This window comes from Mytilus edulis, chromosome 13 (genome assembly GCF_963676685.1).
Source record: "Mytilus edulis chromosome 13, xbMytEdul2.2, whole genome shotgun sequence".
Classification (NCBI taxonomy): domain Eukaryota; kingdom Metazoa; phylum Mollusca; class Bivalvia; order Mytilida; family Mytilidae; genus Mytilus; species Mytilus edulis.
The window spans coordinates 55,086,029-55,104,863 of record NC_092356.1 but is presented as its reverse complement, the minus strand read 5'-3'; the positions used below and the strand labels follow the sequence as shown (position 1 = coordinate 55,104,863).

Sequence of the window (18,835 nt, the reverse complement as noted above, 5' to 3'; positions counted from 1 at the left end):
AATCAGGACATTACCTCATCATTGCTCATCGAAAGGGACTAAATTCTGATGTTTCCATACTAAAAAAATATTTTTCAGTTCCGAAATCTAAAAGTGATATCAAGTTTCAAAATAACAAAAAAAAATAGAACAGAAAACTATAATGACTTATAAAAAAGTATTAATATAAAAATGAAAACAAGAAGATGTGGTATGATTGACAATGAGACAATTAACAATCTAAATTCATTATTGATAGTTTCTGATAGAATGGTTCTTTTTAAGCGTTGAACTAAAATGGCTGTTGTTATATAACTTTTCATGAGAAAAAAAGGTTATTAAAATGTTATCAAAGACATCGGTATACTACCAAGAAAACAGAGAGTCTAGTGGTAATAGACGAATAGCATGTTAAATTATTTCTATTTCGTACACAACAGTAAAACATTATGTCTACTGAATAGAAATTGGCAAATCAGTTCGCCTTTATATGGTACTTTTCTTTTTGTTAGTTATACAGTTTTTTTAAACAAAATTCATCATGTGAATTTGTGACTTCGGGCAACTTTTTATATAATCCTTTCTAGTGATGCCATCATTGATAAGGACCAAGATTAAGATCAAAGACGTTCACCATAGATATAAGAAGATGGAGATGTTGAAAATAACTGGCGCAGTAAAAGAAAAACAGCTTGTTGCTAAAAAAACTAATTTCTTAATTCTTTTTGTTTTATATATAGGTGTGTCTACACACTCAGCATGGATTATAAATGGTTTGTTTGTTTTATGTTCAGCGGCAAATATTTCATACATGTCCAGTACAAGACAAATCATACAATACATGCAAATAAGTAGGTTTTGAAAAATGGGTTATCTAGGATGAAAGGGGTTCTGGGTGAAACGTCAAAAGTACACAAGAAACACGTAATTAAAGTTTCTACTAAAAGAGGGTGACAGATACCAGAGGGCCATTAAAATAGATAAACAGACAAATAATAGTACACAAGAGACAATATAGAAAACTAAAGACTTAAAGCAACATGAACCCCATCAAAAACTGTGGGTGATCTCTTTTAAAAGTATCTGCAGTTTTAAGATTATAAATAATATTATACTGTTACAAATAACTATTTCCTCTGTATTTTTGGTGTTGAACATAAAAAGTTCAATGATTTATTTTTAAAGAAAGACTGCAGATACTTTAAAATGTAGTCTGAGTTTTTATCTCTACATATACCAATATATCAAAGAAACACATTTTTGAACTGCCTTTAAAACCATATTTTTTTTTGTTAAGCTTACTTGACTTAATGACAAAGATTATAAGTATGCTGTTATCAATAACTATTTCCTCTGTAGTGTGGGGATGAACACAAATTTTCACAAATTTTATTTTCAAAAAAAGACTTAAAAATGCTTCTTTATTCTTAACTTTGCAGAAATTCTAATCAATATGTTTTTCCATTGTTTGTTTATGATAAATTTAATTTACAGCATGAGCAACCTTTATAAGAGTGAAAGGCATGATTTAATATTAGCAGGTTAAGTACTTCGATATTAATTTCAGTTACTGCTAACTATGAGGGGGAGGACAGGGGGTACCCTTCTCCCTTCTCCCACCCCTCTTCTCCTTTCTCCTACCCCCGTTCTCCTTTCTCCCATTAGAATAAAACATCTCCTTTTGAGATAAATTAAAAAAATTCTCCTTTCTCCAACTTTTTCTCCTTTCTCCCAGCCTTCCTCTCCTTTCTCCTTTCTCCTACCCCTTTCTCCCTGTCTCCCTTACCCCTGTCCTCCCCCTCAACTATAGAGGCTTTCAGGCTTCTGTATTTTTCATATGGATTTTTTTCATTTAAATTGATATAATGCAATATATAAGAATATATTAAAACTGTGTGATGCTGAACCAAGTTTTCATTTATACATATCCATAGTTTTAAAGATAAGCAAAACTGAAAAAGTTTGTTATTATTGTGGATAATGGAATTGATTGATTCTTTCCTTCACATTGATCTACCAGTATATATGTAGATCTTATATTGCTGATAATTTTTTGCTATTTAATAATTTCAGCTTTTACATAAAAGTTTTCAAAATATAAGGTAAAAACTCGTGAGTTCGTAAAAATCGTTATTTGCTGTTAACAGTTTTTCGCTACAATAGGTAGACTACTTTTTACTCATCTGGTGACTTTCAGCTTCTCTGCATTTACTTAAACTTGCCCAAAAAAAAACCCCAACAAAACAGTTAATCTGCAATTCAAGGGCAACAAATCCTATAATAACCAGAGAACTGGTTGCCCCTTTTTTCCTGACAAATGTCATTATATATAGGTTTACCTTCTGATTTCTCCTTCTGTCAATGTTGCTTTACTTTTTAGCTCACCTAGCCCATAGGGCTAAGTGGGCTTTTCTCATCACTTGGCGTCCGTCGTCCAGCGTCTGTCGTCGTCTTCGTTAATTTTTACAAATATCTTCTCCTCTGAAACTACTGGGCCAAATCAAATCAAACTTGACCACAATCATCATTGGGGTATCTAGTTTAAAAATGTGTGGGGTGACCCGGCCAACCAACCAAGAAGGCCGCCATGTCTAAATATAGAACATAGGGGTAAACTGTAGATTGTTGCTTATAACTCTGAAACCAAAGCATTTAGAGCAAATCTGTAAAATTGTTTATCAAGTCAAGATCTATTTGCCCTGAAATTTTCCGATGAATCGGACAACTGGTTGTTGGGTTGCTGCCCCTGAATTGGTACTTTTAAGGAAATTTGTTGTTTTGGGTTATTATCTTGAATATTATAATTATAGATAGAGATAAACTGTTAACAGCAAAAATGTTCAGCAAAGTAAGATCTACAAATAAGTCAACTGACCATTCCCGTAAGGAGTTATTGCCCTTTATAGTAATTTTTTACCTATTTTTCGTAATTTCTTGTAATCTTTTACAAAAATCTTCTACTTTGAAACTACTGGGCCAATTTTAACCAAACTTGGCCACACTCATCATTGGAGTATTTAGTTTATAAAAAAATGTGTGGGTAGACCCGGCCAACCAACCAATATGGCCGCCATGGCTAAAAATAGAACATAGGGGTAAACTGTAGATTTGGTTTATTACTTTGAAACCAAAGCATTTAGAGTAAATCTAACTGGGTAAAATTGTTAATCAAGTCAACATATATCTGCCCTGAAATTTTCAGACGAATCAGACAACTGGTTGTTGGATTGCTGTCCCTAAATTGGTCCCTAAATTGGTAATTTTAGGGAAATTTTACCGATTTTGGTTATTATCTTGAATATTTTTATAGATAGAGATAAACTGTAAACAGCAATAATGTTCAGCAAAGTAAGATCTACAAATAGTTCAACATGAGCAAAATTGTCAGTTGACCTCTGAAGGATTTATTGCCCTTTATAGTCACTTTTTAACAATTTTCATAAATTTTGTAGAATTTGTAAATTTTTACAAAATATTTTCCTCTGTTACTAATGGGCCAAGTTCATTATAGATAGAGATAATTGTAAGTAGCAAGAACGTTCAGTAAAGTAAGAACTTCAAACACATTACATCACCAAAACACAATTTTGTCATGAATCCATCTGTGTCCTTGTTTAATATGCACAAAGACCAAGGTGAGCGACACAGGCTCTTTAGAGCCTCTAGTTTTAGATATAAACAAATTGCAGTTTACCAACGTTGAAAAAAAATATGTTCTTTATCATTATATTACTATTGAAAATACAAGAAAAGGAATGTTTAAATCTGACATTTTGGCTCAAAGCTTTACTAATTTAGGTTATCCACTGTTTAATATTACTATTGTTGAGAACTTGAAAATATTTGTTTTTTGTAGGTGTTCAAAAATAATATAATGACTTGTTCATTTGCAGTTATAGACATGAATAAAATTGTTTGATTTATTTTCTATACTGTATAGAAAGCTCAATCAAAGTTTCTTTTTAAGTATTGCATAAGGTTGTAGTGTTCTGCATTATTCATGTGATGATTGTATGAAATCTCTTTGGCAGTAAAGCAATTGATATTAAGATTTTATGAGGGAACCAACTGCCCAATTTTACAAAACAATGTGAAATACAGCAACCAAAGACACACATGAAATTATTTGCTTAATCTTGCTCTTAATGAACGAAAGCATTCTTTTTAAACATGAAAGAACTTGACAGTTTGTATAAACATGTTGAATATTGACGACTAGGTTGACTCTTGGTTGTTTTGGGTTGCTGTCTCTTTGATTATCATGTTTACCTGTCATCTCATTTTGTTCATAAATGATATTGTATTATTTAGTTTTTTTCTTTTTCATTTCATTGCCTGTGGTGTCCCTATCACTAATACACGGATTATAGAGTTGAGTGCTTCCCTTGAATGGACTTTCATTGTATGCTGTTTATGTACCCTTTGTTTGCTGATTAAAATAGAAGTAAAGTTGGGTTGCTAATTGTTGAAAACTGTACAGTGACCTATAGCTCTAAATTTCTGTATTAATTGGTCTCTTGTGAAGAGTTGTCTCATTGGCAATCATACCACATCTTCTTTTCTATATTGAGTACTTAAATATATTGTTTATCTTAGCCCATGTTAATGTAACTGTTCCTAGTTTAGATTTTATAGAGTCTGATCGATGCTTTTGTTTGTTTATATTCTTAAATGTACTTCAAAGAATTTGGTATTGAAGGCAGATGTTTGGTAGTTTCTGTTTAATTCATTTACCTCATGTCTATTGTTGAAGACTGTATGTTGCCCTTTATGGTATAGACCTCTGTTTTAATTATATTTATTGAGTTTAAGGGTTGCTGTCTCACTGAAAAACTAAAAAGTTCCTTTCATCCACTAACATGTTCTACTTGTAAACAAAATATGGGTAGTCCAACTCTACTTTCTAAAACAAAAAAGCTTGATACAAAGAGTTGACGACATCCCGGCCAGCACAAAAGTATCCATATGTCTTGCTCTCTAAGACATTTGTAGTAGGCTAGATAAAATCCAAACCATTTCAATTAGAAGTGGGAAATTTCAAAGAAATAATGGACAGCTGATCGGAAGGTGTTCCTAACACACATTCTTTTAAAATTAAAAGGGACACAGTTAAAAATACTACATGCTGCACCAAGGTCAATGAAACAGTGCATTTGCTATGTACCTCAAAAGGAGTTTAAACTTGGGCATTTCCTTATCAAACAAGAATGTGTCCATAGTACATGGATGCCCTACTCGCACTATCATTTTCTATGTTCAGTGGACCGTGAAACTGGGGTCAAAATTATAATTTGGAATTATAATTAGAAAGATCATATCATAGGGAACATGTGTACTAAGTTGCAAGTTGATGTAACTTTAACTTCATCAAAAACTACCTTGATCAAAAACTTTAACCTGAACTTCGCACTATCATTTTCTATGTTCAGTGGACCATGAAATTGGGGTCAAAACTATAATTTGGCATTAAAATTAGAAAGATCATATCATGGGGAACATGTGTACTAAGTTTCGAGTTGATTGGACTTCAACTTCTTCAAAAACTACCTTGACCAAAAACTTTAACCTGAAGCGAACGGACGGACGCACAGACGGACACACGGACGAACGGAGACACAGACCAGAAAACATAATGCTCCTCTACTATCGTAGGTGGCGTAGGTGGGGCATAAAAACTAATAACATATTTCAGAATTCCTCATCTATTATCACTAATGTTATTTCAACTGATCTGGCTTAGCTTATGTTTTAATTTGCATAAGGACAGTCTATTTGAAGAAGTGTGTGATAAGGATGATTGCCGTTATAACTATTATTGAGTTCTAATCACCTATCAGTATCACCAAACGCATTGCAAAAGAACTGAGCGTATGATATGGGACAATTAACTGGACACTACATTGATGAGTTTATCCCTAAACTCCTGTCTATAGATGGACTGGTCTAAAATAAGCAAACTTCTTAAACCCCGCCCAGACAAGTGAAATAAATTAAGTAATAACACTTTATTAAAAGGTTTACTACTTTTAACAGTAACTGCAGCTAGTTTGGTGGACAAATATAGTCATCAAGAACAAAAAAAAAATTGAACTATAATGATATTACATAAACTTCAAACATTGTTAAAAAGCCTACAATAAATTTTCAACTGGTTGGTCACAAATTTTGATAATGTTGTTTATTTGTCATTTTTGCCATTTCCAAATAGATCTATCCTGAATCCTCCCTTTCTTGCAAGTGCAATCTCTTCTCTAATTCTAGCTAAGGGATCATAACTTTCTACAGCATCGTACATTCCTTTAATCTCGGATTGAAGTTTTGCTTCTTTTTTCGCCAATTTGTCTCTTTTCAGTTTAATAAACAAAAACTTCAACTTTTTACGATATCTTTTCAATCTATGTCTATTGTGCATTCTCTCACGAATTCTCATTAGCCTGTACAGTTTTCTAACTTTTTTCCTGGCAAGCTTTTCTGGTTTCTGAATACCTGGACATTCTCTATCAATGTTAAGATCATTAAAGAACTGCATTGTGGGTAAAATGAAATCTATATCAGCTCTTGCTGCATTTGGACACTCATACATCCCAACTGTATTTCTGATGTCTAAAATTTCCTTGTGTGGTTTTGTTTTGGAAGGGCACTGATAAACTAATGTGTCTGTTGTCAATGGCAATGTCTGTATCAACGAGATCTCAGGATATTTATTTTGTTGAAAATTCTGAATTGTTCCCCTTTGGATATCAAAAATTTTGGTTGCAGCTGTCAGTGAGGGTCTCGCTACTTCAAATGAATTCTGACTGGCTACCACTGTGAAATAAAATGTATAAGTTTAAATATAAAGAAATTCTGTAAATAAATTCATTAATTTGCATATTATAAAACGAAAAAATCATAGCATATTTAGTATCTCATTGTTGTCAAAAACAACAAACTTAAATCCATGTTTGGAAAGATTAATTGAAATCTTAATGTACTACATCAATAAGTTATATACATGTATTTATAAATGTGGCATATAAACGTAAATACATGTACATTTAACAAATGTTTAAGTGTGAAAGAAACTCCACTATTGTTGAAAACCGTATATATATTGCAATATACATGTACAATGTAGATCATGTTATTTAAATATCAATGATTGTGATGATGAAGCTGTTTTTGTTATATCATGAGATGTTATAGTACCTTACAAAAAACAAGAATGTGTGCATAGTACACAGTGCCCCACTCACACTATCATTTTCTATGTTCAGTTATGGACCTTGAAGTTTGGGTAAAAACTCCAAATTGACATTAAAAATAAAAAGATCATATCATAGGCCCACCACAGGACTACTAAGTTTCAAGTTGATTGGACTTCAACTTCATCAAAAGCTACCTGGACCACAAACTTTAAGCAAAACCTTTAACCTGAAGCTTAAGGGGGACAGAAGTTCTAATGGACAAACAAACGAACAGACCCAAAAACATATTTCCCCAAAGTGGAGCATAAAACATTGTTTCACATAAATAAGAGGATTGAAATACAAATTAATTTTTTGAATATTAAATCTAAATTTCATTAAGGTTATATTACCAAATTGAGGGGGGAGTGGTTTCCATGTCTTCAATTTGGTAATATAACCTGTATATATTAAGAGAAAATTGTTTGAAAATCCTTGTATCATGTGTATTGCATCTGTTCAGATTACTTTGGTTGAACCAAAACGTATTGATATTCCTGGTAATCTTTGGTGGGTTCCTGTTTCTCACTCTTTAGTTTTTCACTGGTAATGTAGACATCAGTTTGTACTATTTTCAGTGTTTTTGCCATGATTTTATCAGCCTCTTTTTGAATTAACATTTTTGATTTTCTATTGGAATCTTCTGCATCTATTTCCAATAAATTTTTAAAAGAGTAAATAAAAAATAAATTTTTGGATTCGAGCGTCACTGATGAATCTTTTGGAGACGAAACGCGCGTCTGGCGTATATACAAAATTTAGTCCTGGTATCTATGATGAGTTTATTTACCTCCTGCATGTCCTGTATTGATGTATCTAAGTGGTAACACTGAAAGTCTCTGACAACTCCTCATCAACCATGTGGATAGTAAAGCCATTGCCTCTGTGTAATAGTCTACAATAAAATGAAATTTGTTTAATAATGAGACAGAAAATTCACAATTCCTTTAACCACAAATGATATTAAAAACTACCAAAATAGCATATTATAACAAAGGAGAAGGTTCAGTAAGACCCCTTTTTGGCCCCAAAATATAGCACTTTTACAAAGTTGTGAAACTGTAATCTTTAAGCTATTTATTGGAAAGTAGAATGCTTCTGCTACAAAAATATAGGCTGTTTTTGATGATACCATGTACATATATCGTGTACTAACATCATAAAGTCGTGCTAAATTACTGAAATCTTCACAATTTTAGCATTTTAGTTAAATTTGAGACGGTTTTCGACTTAAATGAAAGTGGCCGCTTTCGTGTTCATCCATAATATTTAAATGTAAGTTGTATTTGATGATAATACATAACATATATAAAGGTTGAGGATGAACACGAATGCGGCCACTTTCATTTTTGACAAAAACCATCTCAAAAGTGACGTTTTTTGGCATATTTGATAGATTTTTCATATTAAAGCTTGAATCGGAGCGTTTTTAATGACAAAACCAGTTAAAATTTTTCACAAAAACTAATCAAATCAATTGAAATAGACATTTAAGTGTTTAAAAAGCATCCAAAATTTTTCGTTAGATGAACCTGAAATTTGAGGCCAAAATCAGTCCTTACCGGACCTACTCCTTTCAATATCATCATACTAAAACTTGTTATTTGTTTGTTTGAATTTCTGAAAATTAATTCAGTCTAAGAAATTGACTATACCTACACTATATGCATGAAATCAAATCTACTGAAACATTTTTTAGAGCCAATATTTCTGGATTTCATTTTGTCTTCATCATGTTCATACAGACATATAGGCTCAACCAGGCTATAAAAATTATCTCCCTTAGAATTCTCCTGAAATTTTAGTTTACCACATGAAATTTGGAAGTTTACATTGCTAAAAGGATTAATAACTTACGATTTTACTAAACAAATGGAATACACTGGAATATTTGTGTTAAAAAGTCAACTTTTATCATTTATTCAGTTTCAGGCAATATCTTTTCAAAACTTTGAGACGGTCTATACATGTATATATACATGTACATGTAAATGTAGCTATTAATTATCCAAATATTCAAAATCTTTTGAATTTATTTATCATCAATGTTTAATGTTTACTGTGTGTGTTACAAATAAACTCATTATAGATACCATGGATACCAGGATTTAAATTTTGCATTTGCGCCAGACGCACTTACAATCTACAAAAGTCTCATCTCCATGATCTCAAAAAAAATACAAGGCAGCACTTTAAATGACAGACCCAAAGAAGTGCTTCTAATTCTATACCTTAACTGCTTATATGGGGACGAAGTCCCCAATTATGGTAGAAAAATTAAGAAAAAAAAAAAAGAAAAAAAAATCAGGAAAATTTCCCGAAATTTTTCATTCTACTTATGAACTCAAAATCGTTAACTTTTTTTTTCAGACTTTTTTAAATCCCCACATCTGCGCAGAAATCTACTTCCTTTTCCGGTCTTGTTTGCATGAGACTTTGAATAAAATATATATTTATCAGTCGAGTAAAATATAGGAAGGAACTCAATACCAATATTCATTTTTAATAATTGTTTGATATGAAAAAACATTACCTGATGACAGCGTGTGTCTTTGTTTACATTAGATATGAAGTCATAGCTTAAATAATGTCACAACTAAAATCCCTAACAACAGAATCAAAATCACACGTTTCGGTATTTTCGTTTCCTTTTTTCACATGTTTGAATTAAAAAAAAAATCATACAGACTTTGTCCCCTTTTACAGGTTATGCCTGCCTCATATTATATTTATGGCTGACTAAGTATTTACTATTTAACAGCATCATTAACGTAACGCTTCCCCTCCCTTCATAGTCCTTAAACATTTAAAAAGTCATTATACTTTAATGATGATTTCTTCAACACTGCCCTGGGTAGGTGATTCTAAACATAGGAAAACTAGGTATTACAAAAATGTTATTTGTAACTATACATACATCAACTAAGGATTTGTATATGTATAAAATACAAATCCTTGCATCAATGAAAAAAAATATTGTTACTTCTCATTGAAGGTCTTACGGTTCGGTTACCAATTATTGCTTAGATCCATATAAAAAAAGATGTGGTATGATTGCCAATGAGACAACTATCCACAAAAGACCAAAATGACACAGACATTAACAACTATAGGTCACCGTACGGCCTTCAACAATGAGCAAAGCCCATACCGCATAGTCAGCTACAAAAGGCCCTGATAAGACAATGTAAAACAATTCAAACGAGAAAACTAACAGCCTCATTTATTGTTGGTGTCTCATTGATTAACATTTTTTTTTCTTTATATATAATTTTTGAAGATTTATAAATTGGAGGGTTTTCATTTTATCTTGTTTTTGTGTTTATTTTAGAACAATGTAGGAAATGTTTTTAATTGTATGATTTTTTTTTGTATTATTGTAAACAATCACTAAGTTTTATGATTAGACAGCATTTAAATTCATACAACTGTTTTGTTTTTTACAGATTCTTTGTATTTCTGATTGTAGTGACCTTTAAAATAAAAATGTTGTTGCTACATGGGCGCTGACATCTTGGATTTTCAGAATAGGTTAAATTCATCAGTTTGTACCGGCTATGTTTTAGTTGCTATAAAATGCACCCTTACTTTGATTTTTTGACAATAAAATTTCAAAATATGGTTTTGGTTAGATTAAATTATTTGGTGAAGAAATTCATATGTTATCAGGGTTTGTTTTACTGAAAGAAAAAAATTAACGTTCATTATTTTAGTCCGACCTAAATAAACCGGAAGCATATATATGGTTTTATTTACATCAAGAAATTCAACATGCGTCCACTTACTGAAGAAGAAACAAAAATATTCTTTGAAAAGCTGTCAAAATAGTAATAAATATTCTAGCAGTAGAACAAATAACAATTATAAACAAAAACTAATCCAATCGAGTAAAAGCTGCCACATTTATGGCTGCGTATCTCTAAACAATTGTAAAGTGAATTTCGGCCTGTTTCGCTGGGCTCTACGGTTACTTCAGGGGCTTATACAAGCTATTCTTATTGTGAGAGTGTCCTAATCTCCCTACTACTGTTTTGTCAGATTCCCGTATCCCGCTTACACCATGTACGTTAGCAATTCTCTTTTTTTTTTTTATTTTCCTTTGTCTGCTAGACCTCATTTCCCGTTTTCACTGCACAATCATTTGATTTTCACATATCACCTTACTAAAAATCAGCAATTGGTCACGCTTAGAACCCAATGAGACTCACCTTAAGTAGAGGCTGGAAGTACCCAACTGTAACCCTTGTGTCCCTTCAGATCCCTCGATGCTGTACCAGTACCTTCACACAGGCTGGGGAACCCCAATAGAACTACAGGGCAATTACAATGATTACACATAAAAGGAAACAAGTATTTTCGGCCATGGAGCTAGTCCAAATAATTATGATGACTTGTAAGGCTATTTTATTAATTCTGTTCTGGGACAAATTCTTTTCTTGGAAAAAAGTCATCCCAGAACAAAATTAAAAAAGCTTTGCAAGATGTTATTATTATTTGGATAACCATCATTACCATGGAACCATTTCGGCCTTGGTTGATTCAGCAATTTATCACCCATATGCCTTTGATTATTTTTTTATAATAGGTGTGATTAGAAGTTTAATTACACAATGCTAAACTTTAATAATGCCAAAAACAAAGAAGAAAATTATGGCCGATAAGGAGTGTTTTTTTTAATTTCTGTGTCATTTCAATATTTGGTTTCTTGTGCCAAGTTGTGGATAAAAAATTTCTTTGTATTTATAGGTTTTCATACAATTTTCAACATACACATATTCTTGTTATGCAAATACTGATTATAAATATATATCATGTAGATACATATCTGAAACTTTATTTACAATTTTTTTGACTTATTTAATTGTAGTATTGGTGAGAATATAAAGTTACTGTTAGACAGACCCGATGGAACTTACTGCTTCAGACTTCACAAAGACAGAGTTTTCTATGTCAGGTATACAAATAACCAATTGATATGCACATGATGCATGTACATACATTTTGTACCAACATACATTTTTGTAGATTTACAAAGACAAAGTTTTATCATCAATTTTTACATTTTCGCTTTGGTCTTTCAGCTATCTGTTAGTTTTAAGATCATGAGCAGGACATTCTACTTGAAAAAATATTTGGCAATGATCATGATGATGTCGTGTATCAGTGCAGCAACATCACATGTTCATGTTTATCATTGTCAATTTATCAATGAATTGCATGTGACTTTATTCATACAGCCAAACAACTCTCACCTTTTGTACACTTAAAATAGTTTAAAGCCAACTATTTCGTTTTATTTAATACTGACAACCATATAAAGCATGCATTAAAAAAAAGAGTCAATATTCTTTGTATTTCTATCTCAGGTATACAATTTACCAATTGATATATATTCAAACCAGGTTCTATGTCGTGTTTACATATATGTTATCCAAATATTATCCACTAATATACAAACCAACACAACTTCTACATTTCTTCTCAAAGATATCCATCACACAACTAAGTTTGTTATATACAAATACATAAATGTGTACACACCATTATCATTATTATAACGAATAGTATAGTTTTCTAATGAAGCAAAAAAAAAAAAATGCATTATGAGTACAATGTAGACCAGATAAAAGATAAATGTAATAAAGTCAGAACTTGATAACATCCAGAATAATCTACCTTACTTCCTACAGATTAAGTGAAGTATTGCTGATGGGTAATGAAAACTGACTAAAGATCAGTATCCTAGAAAAATTTGATAATTGGAAAGTTCAATGTCATAACTTTTAATAAACTAACATTACAAAGTGCCAAGCAATAGATGACATATTAAAATAAAATTTTCTTAACATTACAGGGAAGAGATAATGAAGTTAGCAGGAAACATTGCAAGGAAGAATCTAATCAGTATGGGAACATGCTTTGGTAAATTTACAGGATCACAGAAATTCAAACTACACATCACAGCTCTAGATTTTATTGCACCTTACGCTAAGGTAAAATTACTGCTAATGTGTTATTGTTTTCAATGGTTTCTTGTACATGTTGTATGTAAAATGTCATACAAGAGAGTCATTTGTAATTGTAGTATCAAGATACGTTTGGAAAGTATATTCAGGGATGTTTAATCAGTTTTAAGTTGAAAGACATTTAGTTTTGGAAAGTATAAAAAATTGTTTGGTTTTTATTGCAAACTTAAATTTAAAACAAATTTAAAATAATCAGGACAACAGAGTACAGTATAAAATAAGGAGATGTAATATGATTGCATAGGAGACAACTATCCATTAAAGTGATGATATATATATAGTTAGAAACTTTATAAGAAAATAGGGTATGTTGGACAATGAGACACCTATCTTTCAGTGACTCCATGGAGGGGAATAAAGCAACTTGGTCTGTTTAAGAGTTTTGGCAATTGATTATACAATTTAAATAAAGGTTGGTTTTTGAATGGTAAGTAGAAGACTGCCTGACAAACTATTGTTAAAGGATTACAATGATTAACATGAAGCACACATACAAGAAGCAGTGATTTCATGAGGTTTGCAGAAATATTCAAGTATCTCACACAAAAAAACTTAACAAATTGGTACAGAATGAGATGCATGGGCTGGTTGAATATACCACCTGGTTTTAATTTGGTTTTATAGGTTATTGGCTTTCCATTATTTGTTTTCATTTTTCATCAGTGAAACACAATTAGCAATGAAATAACTAATCACTAATTGATAGGACAAAACAAAAGATAGAACAAATCAAAATATATACCTGTTTTGTGCCTCCTTAAAAATATTTGCATTGACCCTTAATTGGCATTTGTATATAAATGTGTACTGGGTTTAAAGATGCTAAGTCACAAAATGTCTTGACTTCAACAGTTTAGGTATTCAAATGTCTATAACATGTAAGATTAGGCATGGACATTGTTGATAATTATAAGGGTAGGAAAGATAAATATATATTTCAGTCTAACATGACTGAGGCTAATAGATTTATCTCCCATGTTGAATCTTGTTTGGGTATTTAAAATGAATCTGTATTAATATGTCAAAGTTTGTAGCCACATATATATTTTAATTTTTAGTATAAAGTATGGGTTAAGCCAAGTGCAGAACAACAGTTTGTGTATGGACATAATGTAATGAAATCTGGTCTAGGAAGAATTACAGAAAATACTCCACAGTATCAAGGTGTCATTGTGTACAGCATGAATGATCTCCCTTTGGTAAGTTAGGATAAAACTTAAAAAATAAAAATATGTAATACATAGAAGATGATGAATGGTCTGTCTTTTATAAATCATTTGATAATATCATGTGATGAATTCACTAATATGAGTTCTCAAACTTTTTCAAGTCATGTTTTATTTCCAAAACAAATATATTGGTCTATAACCTACTCATGCTACTGTTGTGATGTTAAACAGTGCTGTAAACAATGCCAAGAAAACCTATTATTTCATCATTCCTCTTTTGATATGGATTCAAAATAATCCTTGAATTTTTTCCATTAAAGTTTGAATATAAATAGTCCTGTCAATGAATTGTGTTTCATTGGATATTTCACATCATTAGGTAAAATAACTGAACTTAGAATAGTTAAACAAAGTGGTACAACAGTCAGCATTGTATTATAATCTTTATCACTATAAAAACAAACAAATATGTAACAAAGAAACACAAAAAAGGTGTATCGACAAAGCACATTAGCCAAAATGAAAGACACTTAAACAGTCTAGGGAGAACACTGTCAGATGTAGAATTATCTTATTATTCTTTTTATCTATAGTTCAGCTATTTGGATGGTTAAATGACTGTTAAATATGAGTGTGCTTACATTTTGTAGTAGATTATTGATAGAGATACATTTCATCTTTTTAGGGTTTTGGTGTAGCAGCAAAAACAACACAGGAATGTAGAAGGGCAGATCCCATGGCCATTGTTTCATTTCATCAATCTGACATTGGAGAATATATTAGATCAGAAGAAAAATTAGTATAATATTGATCAAATGTTCTGCTTGTTATTTATTTTCACAAAAACCACAGATGTAGTGACAGGCCTAAAGTTAGGTGGCAGTGTTTTTATCTCAATAATTATACCCCCGCTTTAAAAAAGGGGAGGTATACTGTTTTACCTCTGTCTGTCCTTCCGTCAGTCCGTCCGTCCGTCCCATGAATAATTTTTGTCCCATTTTTCTCAGGAACTACAATACAAGGATTTCTGAAATTTGGTTTCAGGGTTAATCTAAGTCAGCTATACCGTGTGATGCGTTTTCAGATTGATCACTTGACAACTTCCTGTTTACTGAACACTTGCATATTTTTACACTATTAATACATGTATTATCCACTTGCGGCGGGGGTATCATCAGTGAGCAGTAGCTCGCAGTTTCACTTGTTTGGTGTGAAGTTGATGGTAGATATTTGGTAGTCAGTTTACATTTTCTTCACATATTGTCTAAACTCAGGGTCTGTATGAATGTACAGTATGTTCATACATGTATAATCATATTACTATTTTGTGAGTTTAATACTTAAATTACAGAAAAACTCCAGATTTGTTCTTGCTATTCGTCTTGTTTATGGGAAACTAGGTGTTATGGTGGGTCATTGATATTTGATATTCAGTTATATTTATCAATGGTGCCTCTCATTATGTTATGGTCTGTTGCCTTTAAATTTTTGTTTTGAGATCAGGTCAGTTTATGATGAATCACGAATGGTAATTCATAAAACATTTATTGTGACTAACAGGCATGCAGATACTTTTGTTTCCTGTCTAACATGGGGTCCTGCATGTAAGACAGTTCATATCAATTGTTTGGTACTTTTGTTTTTGAAAATAAAAAAATAGTTCCCAGTTGGATTAAGTTACTCCCTAAAACCTTGACCAGGTAAGATAAGGATATACCATGGGGTGATTCAATGACCAAAACCACATTCAGTTAAAATTATACTGCAACATATAGTTAAATGAGAATATAAATGTTGTACTGCACTTGCCAATATGACATCTAGTGTTCTATCCAATAATGGATAGTTGTCTTATTGGCATAAGAACAATACATGCAATATAAAAATCAAAAGTTAACACAGAAGCTAACAACATAATTGTTTTTTTTACGTCAAAACTAATATGTGTGTTCACACATTAAATATAATTATCTAAAGTGAAAAAAGTGCTCTTTGAAAACTAAAAAAAATTAGATATAAGAAAATGTTGTAGGAGTGCCAATGAGACAACTCTCCATCTGAGTCACAATTAATAAAAGTAAACTTATAGATCAAAGTACCGTCTTCAACACGGAGCCTTGGCTCACACCGAACAGCAAGCTATTAAGGGTCCTAAAAAAATAATGTGTAAAACCATTCAAACGGGAAAATCAACAATCTAGTCTTTATATACAGAGTGCACACGTTGAAATGTCTCGCCTTCTTTTCTAATCATTAATATTTTGCTGATAGTCCTAAATATAATGCTTAACTACAACTATCACATAAACTTAACATGATCTAAGAAAATGAGGTAAAGGTCATATAAACCAAACAAGAAATACATGTACACCTTACAATCATTCAATACACTAAATTTTGTGGACCTAGATTGCGTATAGTTGCTAAGAAACAGATTTTAACAAGAAACTAAACATTGGCCAATAAAGCAGGAAAATGAGATCATGGTCAGATGAACCATGCCAAGCAGATCTGTACAGCTTACAGTTCTTCAATACAACAAATAAAGTTGACCTATTGCTTATAGTTTAAGAAAAACAGACCAACACACAAAAACTTAATACTGCGCAATGAACCATGAAAATTAGGTCAAGGTAAAATAAAACGTGTGAGACTGACATGTACATCATAAAATATTTCCATACTATAAATAAAGTTGACCGATTGTATAGAGTTATAGAAAAAAACACAGAAACTCAAAAACTTAACTTTGACCACTGAACCATGAAAATGAGGTCAAGGTCAGATGACGCCTGTCAACTAGACATGTACACCTTACAATCATTCCATACACTTAATATAGTAGACCTATTGTATACAGTATAAGAAAAACACAAAACTTAACTATAACCACTGAACCATGAAAATGAGATAAAGGTCAGATGACACCTGCCAATTGGACATGTATACCGTACAGTCCTTCCATACACCAAATATACTAGACCTACTGCTTATAGTATCTGAGATATAGACTTAACCACCAAAACTTAACCTTGTTCACTGATCCATGAAATGAGGTCGAGGTCAAGTGAAAACTGTCAGACAAGGATGAGGATCTTGCAAGGTACGCACATACCAAAAAAGATATTGTTTTACTCATAAGAAAGAAATTAACATAACAAAAAATGTTAACTTTTTTTCAAGAAGTCACTGAACCATGAAAATGAGGTCGAAGGACAATGGTCATGTGACAGACAGAAACATCATCACATGAGTCATCTATATACAGAGTATGAACCATCTAGGTTGTCCACCGTCTAAAATATAAACCTTTTAAGAAGTAAGCTAACGCTGCCGGAACACTCCCTATGTCGAGCTTTCTGCAACAAAATCGAGAAACACTTCTAATCCACATCAACAGACGACAAATACTGAACATCAGATTCCTGAATTAGGACAGGTGCAAACAATTGCAGAGGGTTTAAACGTTTTAATGGTACCAAACTTTCACCCTTATCTGAAACAATAGCATAACATCACAACACAGAAAGACATAAGTAAACTTACTATGAACGAATAAATTTGATCAATGATACAATGTAAATACAAAACTCAATACTTGTTCTGTTGAATTTAATTTATATAAATCTGGTAATTAGTTGTGCCTTTATAGAACTTCAGATTTTCGTTGCTTTTTACATTCATACTTGATTTGGCCATCTATTATTCCAAATGTTTTAATTCATGCAGTGGTTTGGTTAATATTTTGGTTTAAATTTTTCTTTTCTTTTACAAGACCACATCACAATTTTGTTTGAAGAGCTTTAAATGATATGCTTTTCAGTTTCGATTCTTTTTCATAGTTTAAAAGCTCTGCTATACTTGATGATATGAAATATATATTGGTGGTCGTAGCATTACTGTCTGTCAATGAATTTGCTACTGCGACATATGTCACATACTAGTAATGCTTAATAACTGTCGGGTATTGTTTTCTTTTAATATACTCCCGCTTTAAAAAAGTTGAAAAATAATGTTTTACCTCTTTCTGTCCGTCCGTCCCTTTAATATTTTTTGTCGCATTTTCAGGAACTGTATCATAAGGATTTCTCAAATTTGGTTTAATGGTTTATATCAGTCAGCTATACCGTGTGATGCGTTTTCAGATTAACCACTCAACAACTTTCTGGGCGGGCGGGGGTATCAACATTGTCAGTACAGTACACCACAGCTTCACTTAATTCATCTAATCAGATGGATTCTTAACAAACGATTACTACGTATAGTTGAGATGCATCTGCATAATACAATAGACAAAGCATATGTTACAAGGTTAATATATAAACCTGACAACACTTGTACATCAAACGATTTTGTTACTAGATGTATACATAGTACATCTTTGGTATATATGATCAAAGTTAGCAAACAGAGATATAAAATTGTGTTTAAAACA

The 18,835-nt window shown here is 31.8% G+C and overlaps 2 protein-coding genes across 3 annotated transcripts; one reads left to right on the top strand and one right to left on the bottom strand.

The window, feature by feature from the left end:
* Positions 1-5,969: 5,969 nt before the first annotated feature.
* On the bottom strand, positions 5,970-10,760 carry LOC139502124 (uncharacterized). 2 transcript variants are annotated; one of them, XM_071291496.1, is made up of 3 exons: positions 10,679-10,760; positions 7,996-8,100; positions 5,970-6,786 (listed from the first exon to the last, which is right to left on the bottom strand). In XM_071291496.1, the coding sequence occupies exons 2-3, from the start codon at positions 8,081-8,083 to the stop codon at positions 6,158-6,160; spliced, it is 717 nt and encodes a 238-aa protein (XP_071147597.1). In that variant the 5' UTR covers positions 8,084-8,100; positions 10,679-10,760; the 3' UTR covers positions 5,970-6,157. The 2 variants fall into 2 exon arrangements, with proteins under 2 accessions (XP_071147597.1, XP_071147598.1); XM_071291497.1 differs by having other exon boundaries at positions 10,632-10,703.
* A 161-nt stretch (positions 10,761-10,921) lies between these two features.
* On the top strand, positions 10,922-15,216 carry LOC139502125 (60S ribosome subunit biogenesis protein NIP7 homolog). Its single transcript, XM_071291498.1, has 5 exons — positions 10,922-11,032; positions 12,073-12,159; positions 13,060-13,198; positions 14,290-14,430; positions 15,086-15,216. Exons 1-5 carry the CDS (start codon positions 10,977-10,979, stop codon positions 15,203-15,205), a joined length of 543 nt encoding a protein of 180 aa, XP_071147599.1. The 5' UTR covers positions 10,922-10,976; the 3' UTR covers positions 15,206-15,216.
* The last annotated feature ends 3,619 nt before the right edge of the window (positions 15,217-18,835 follow it).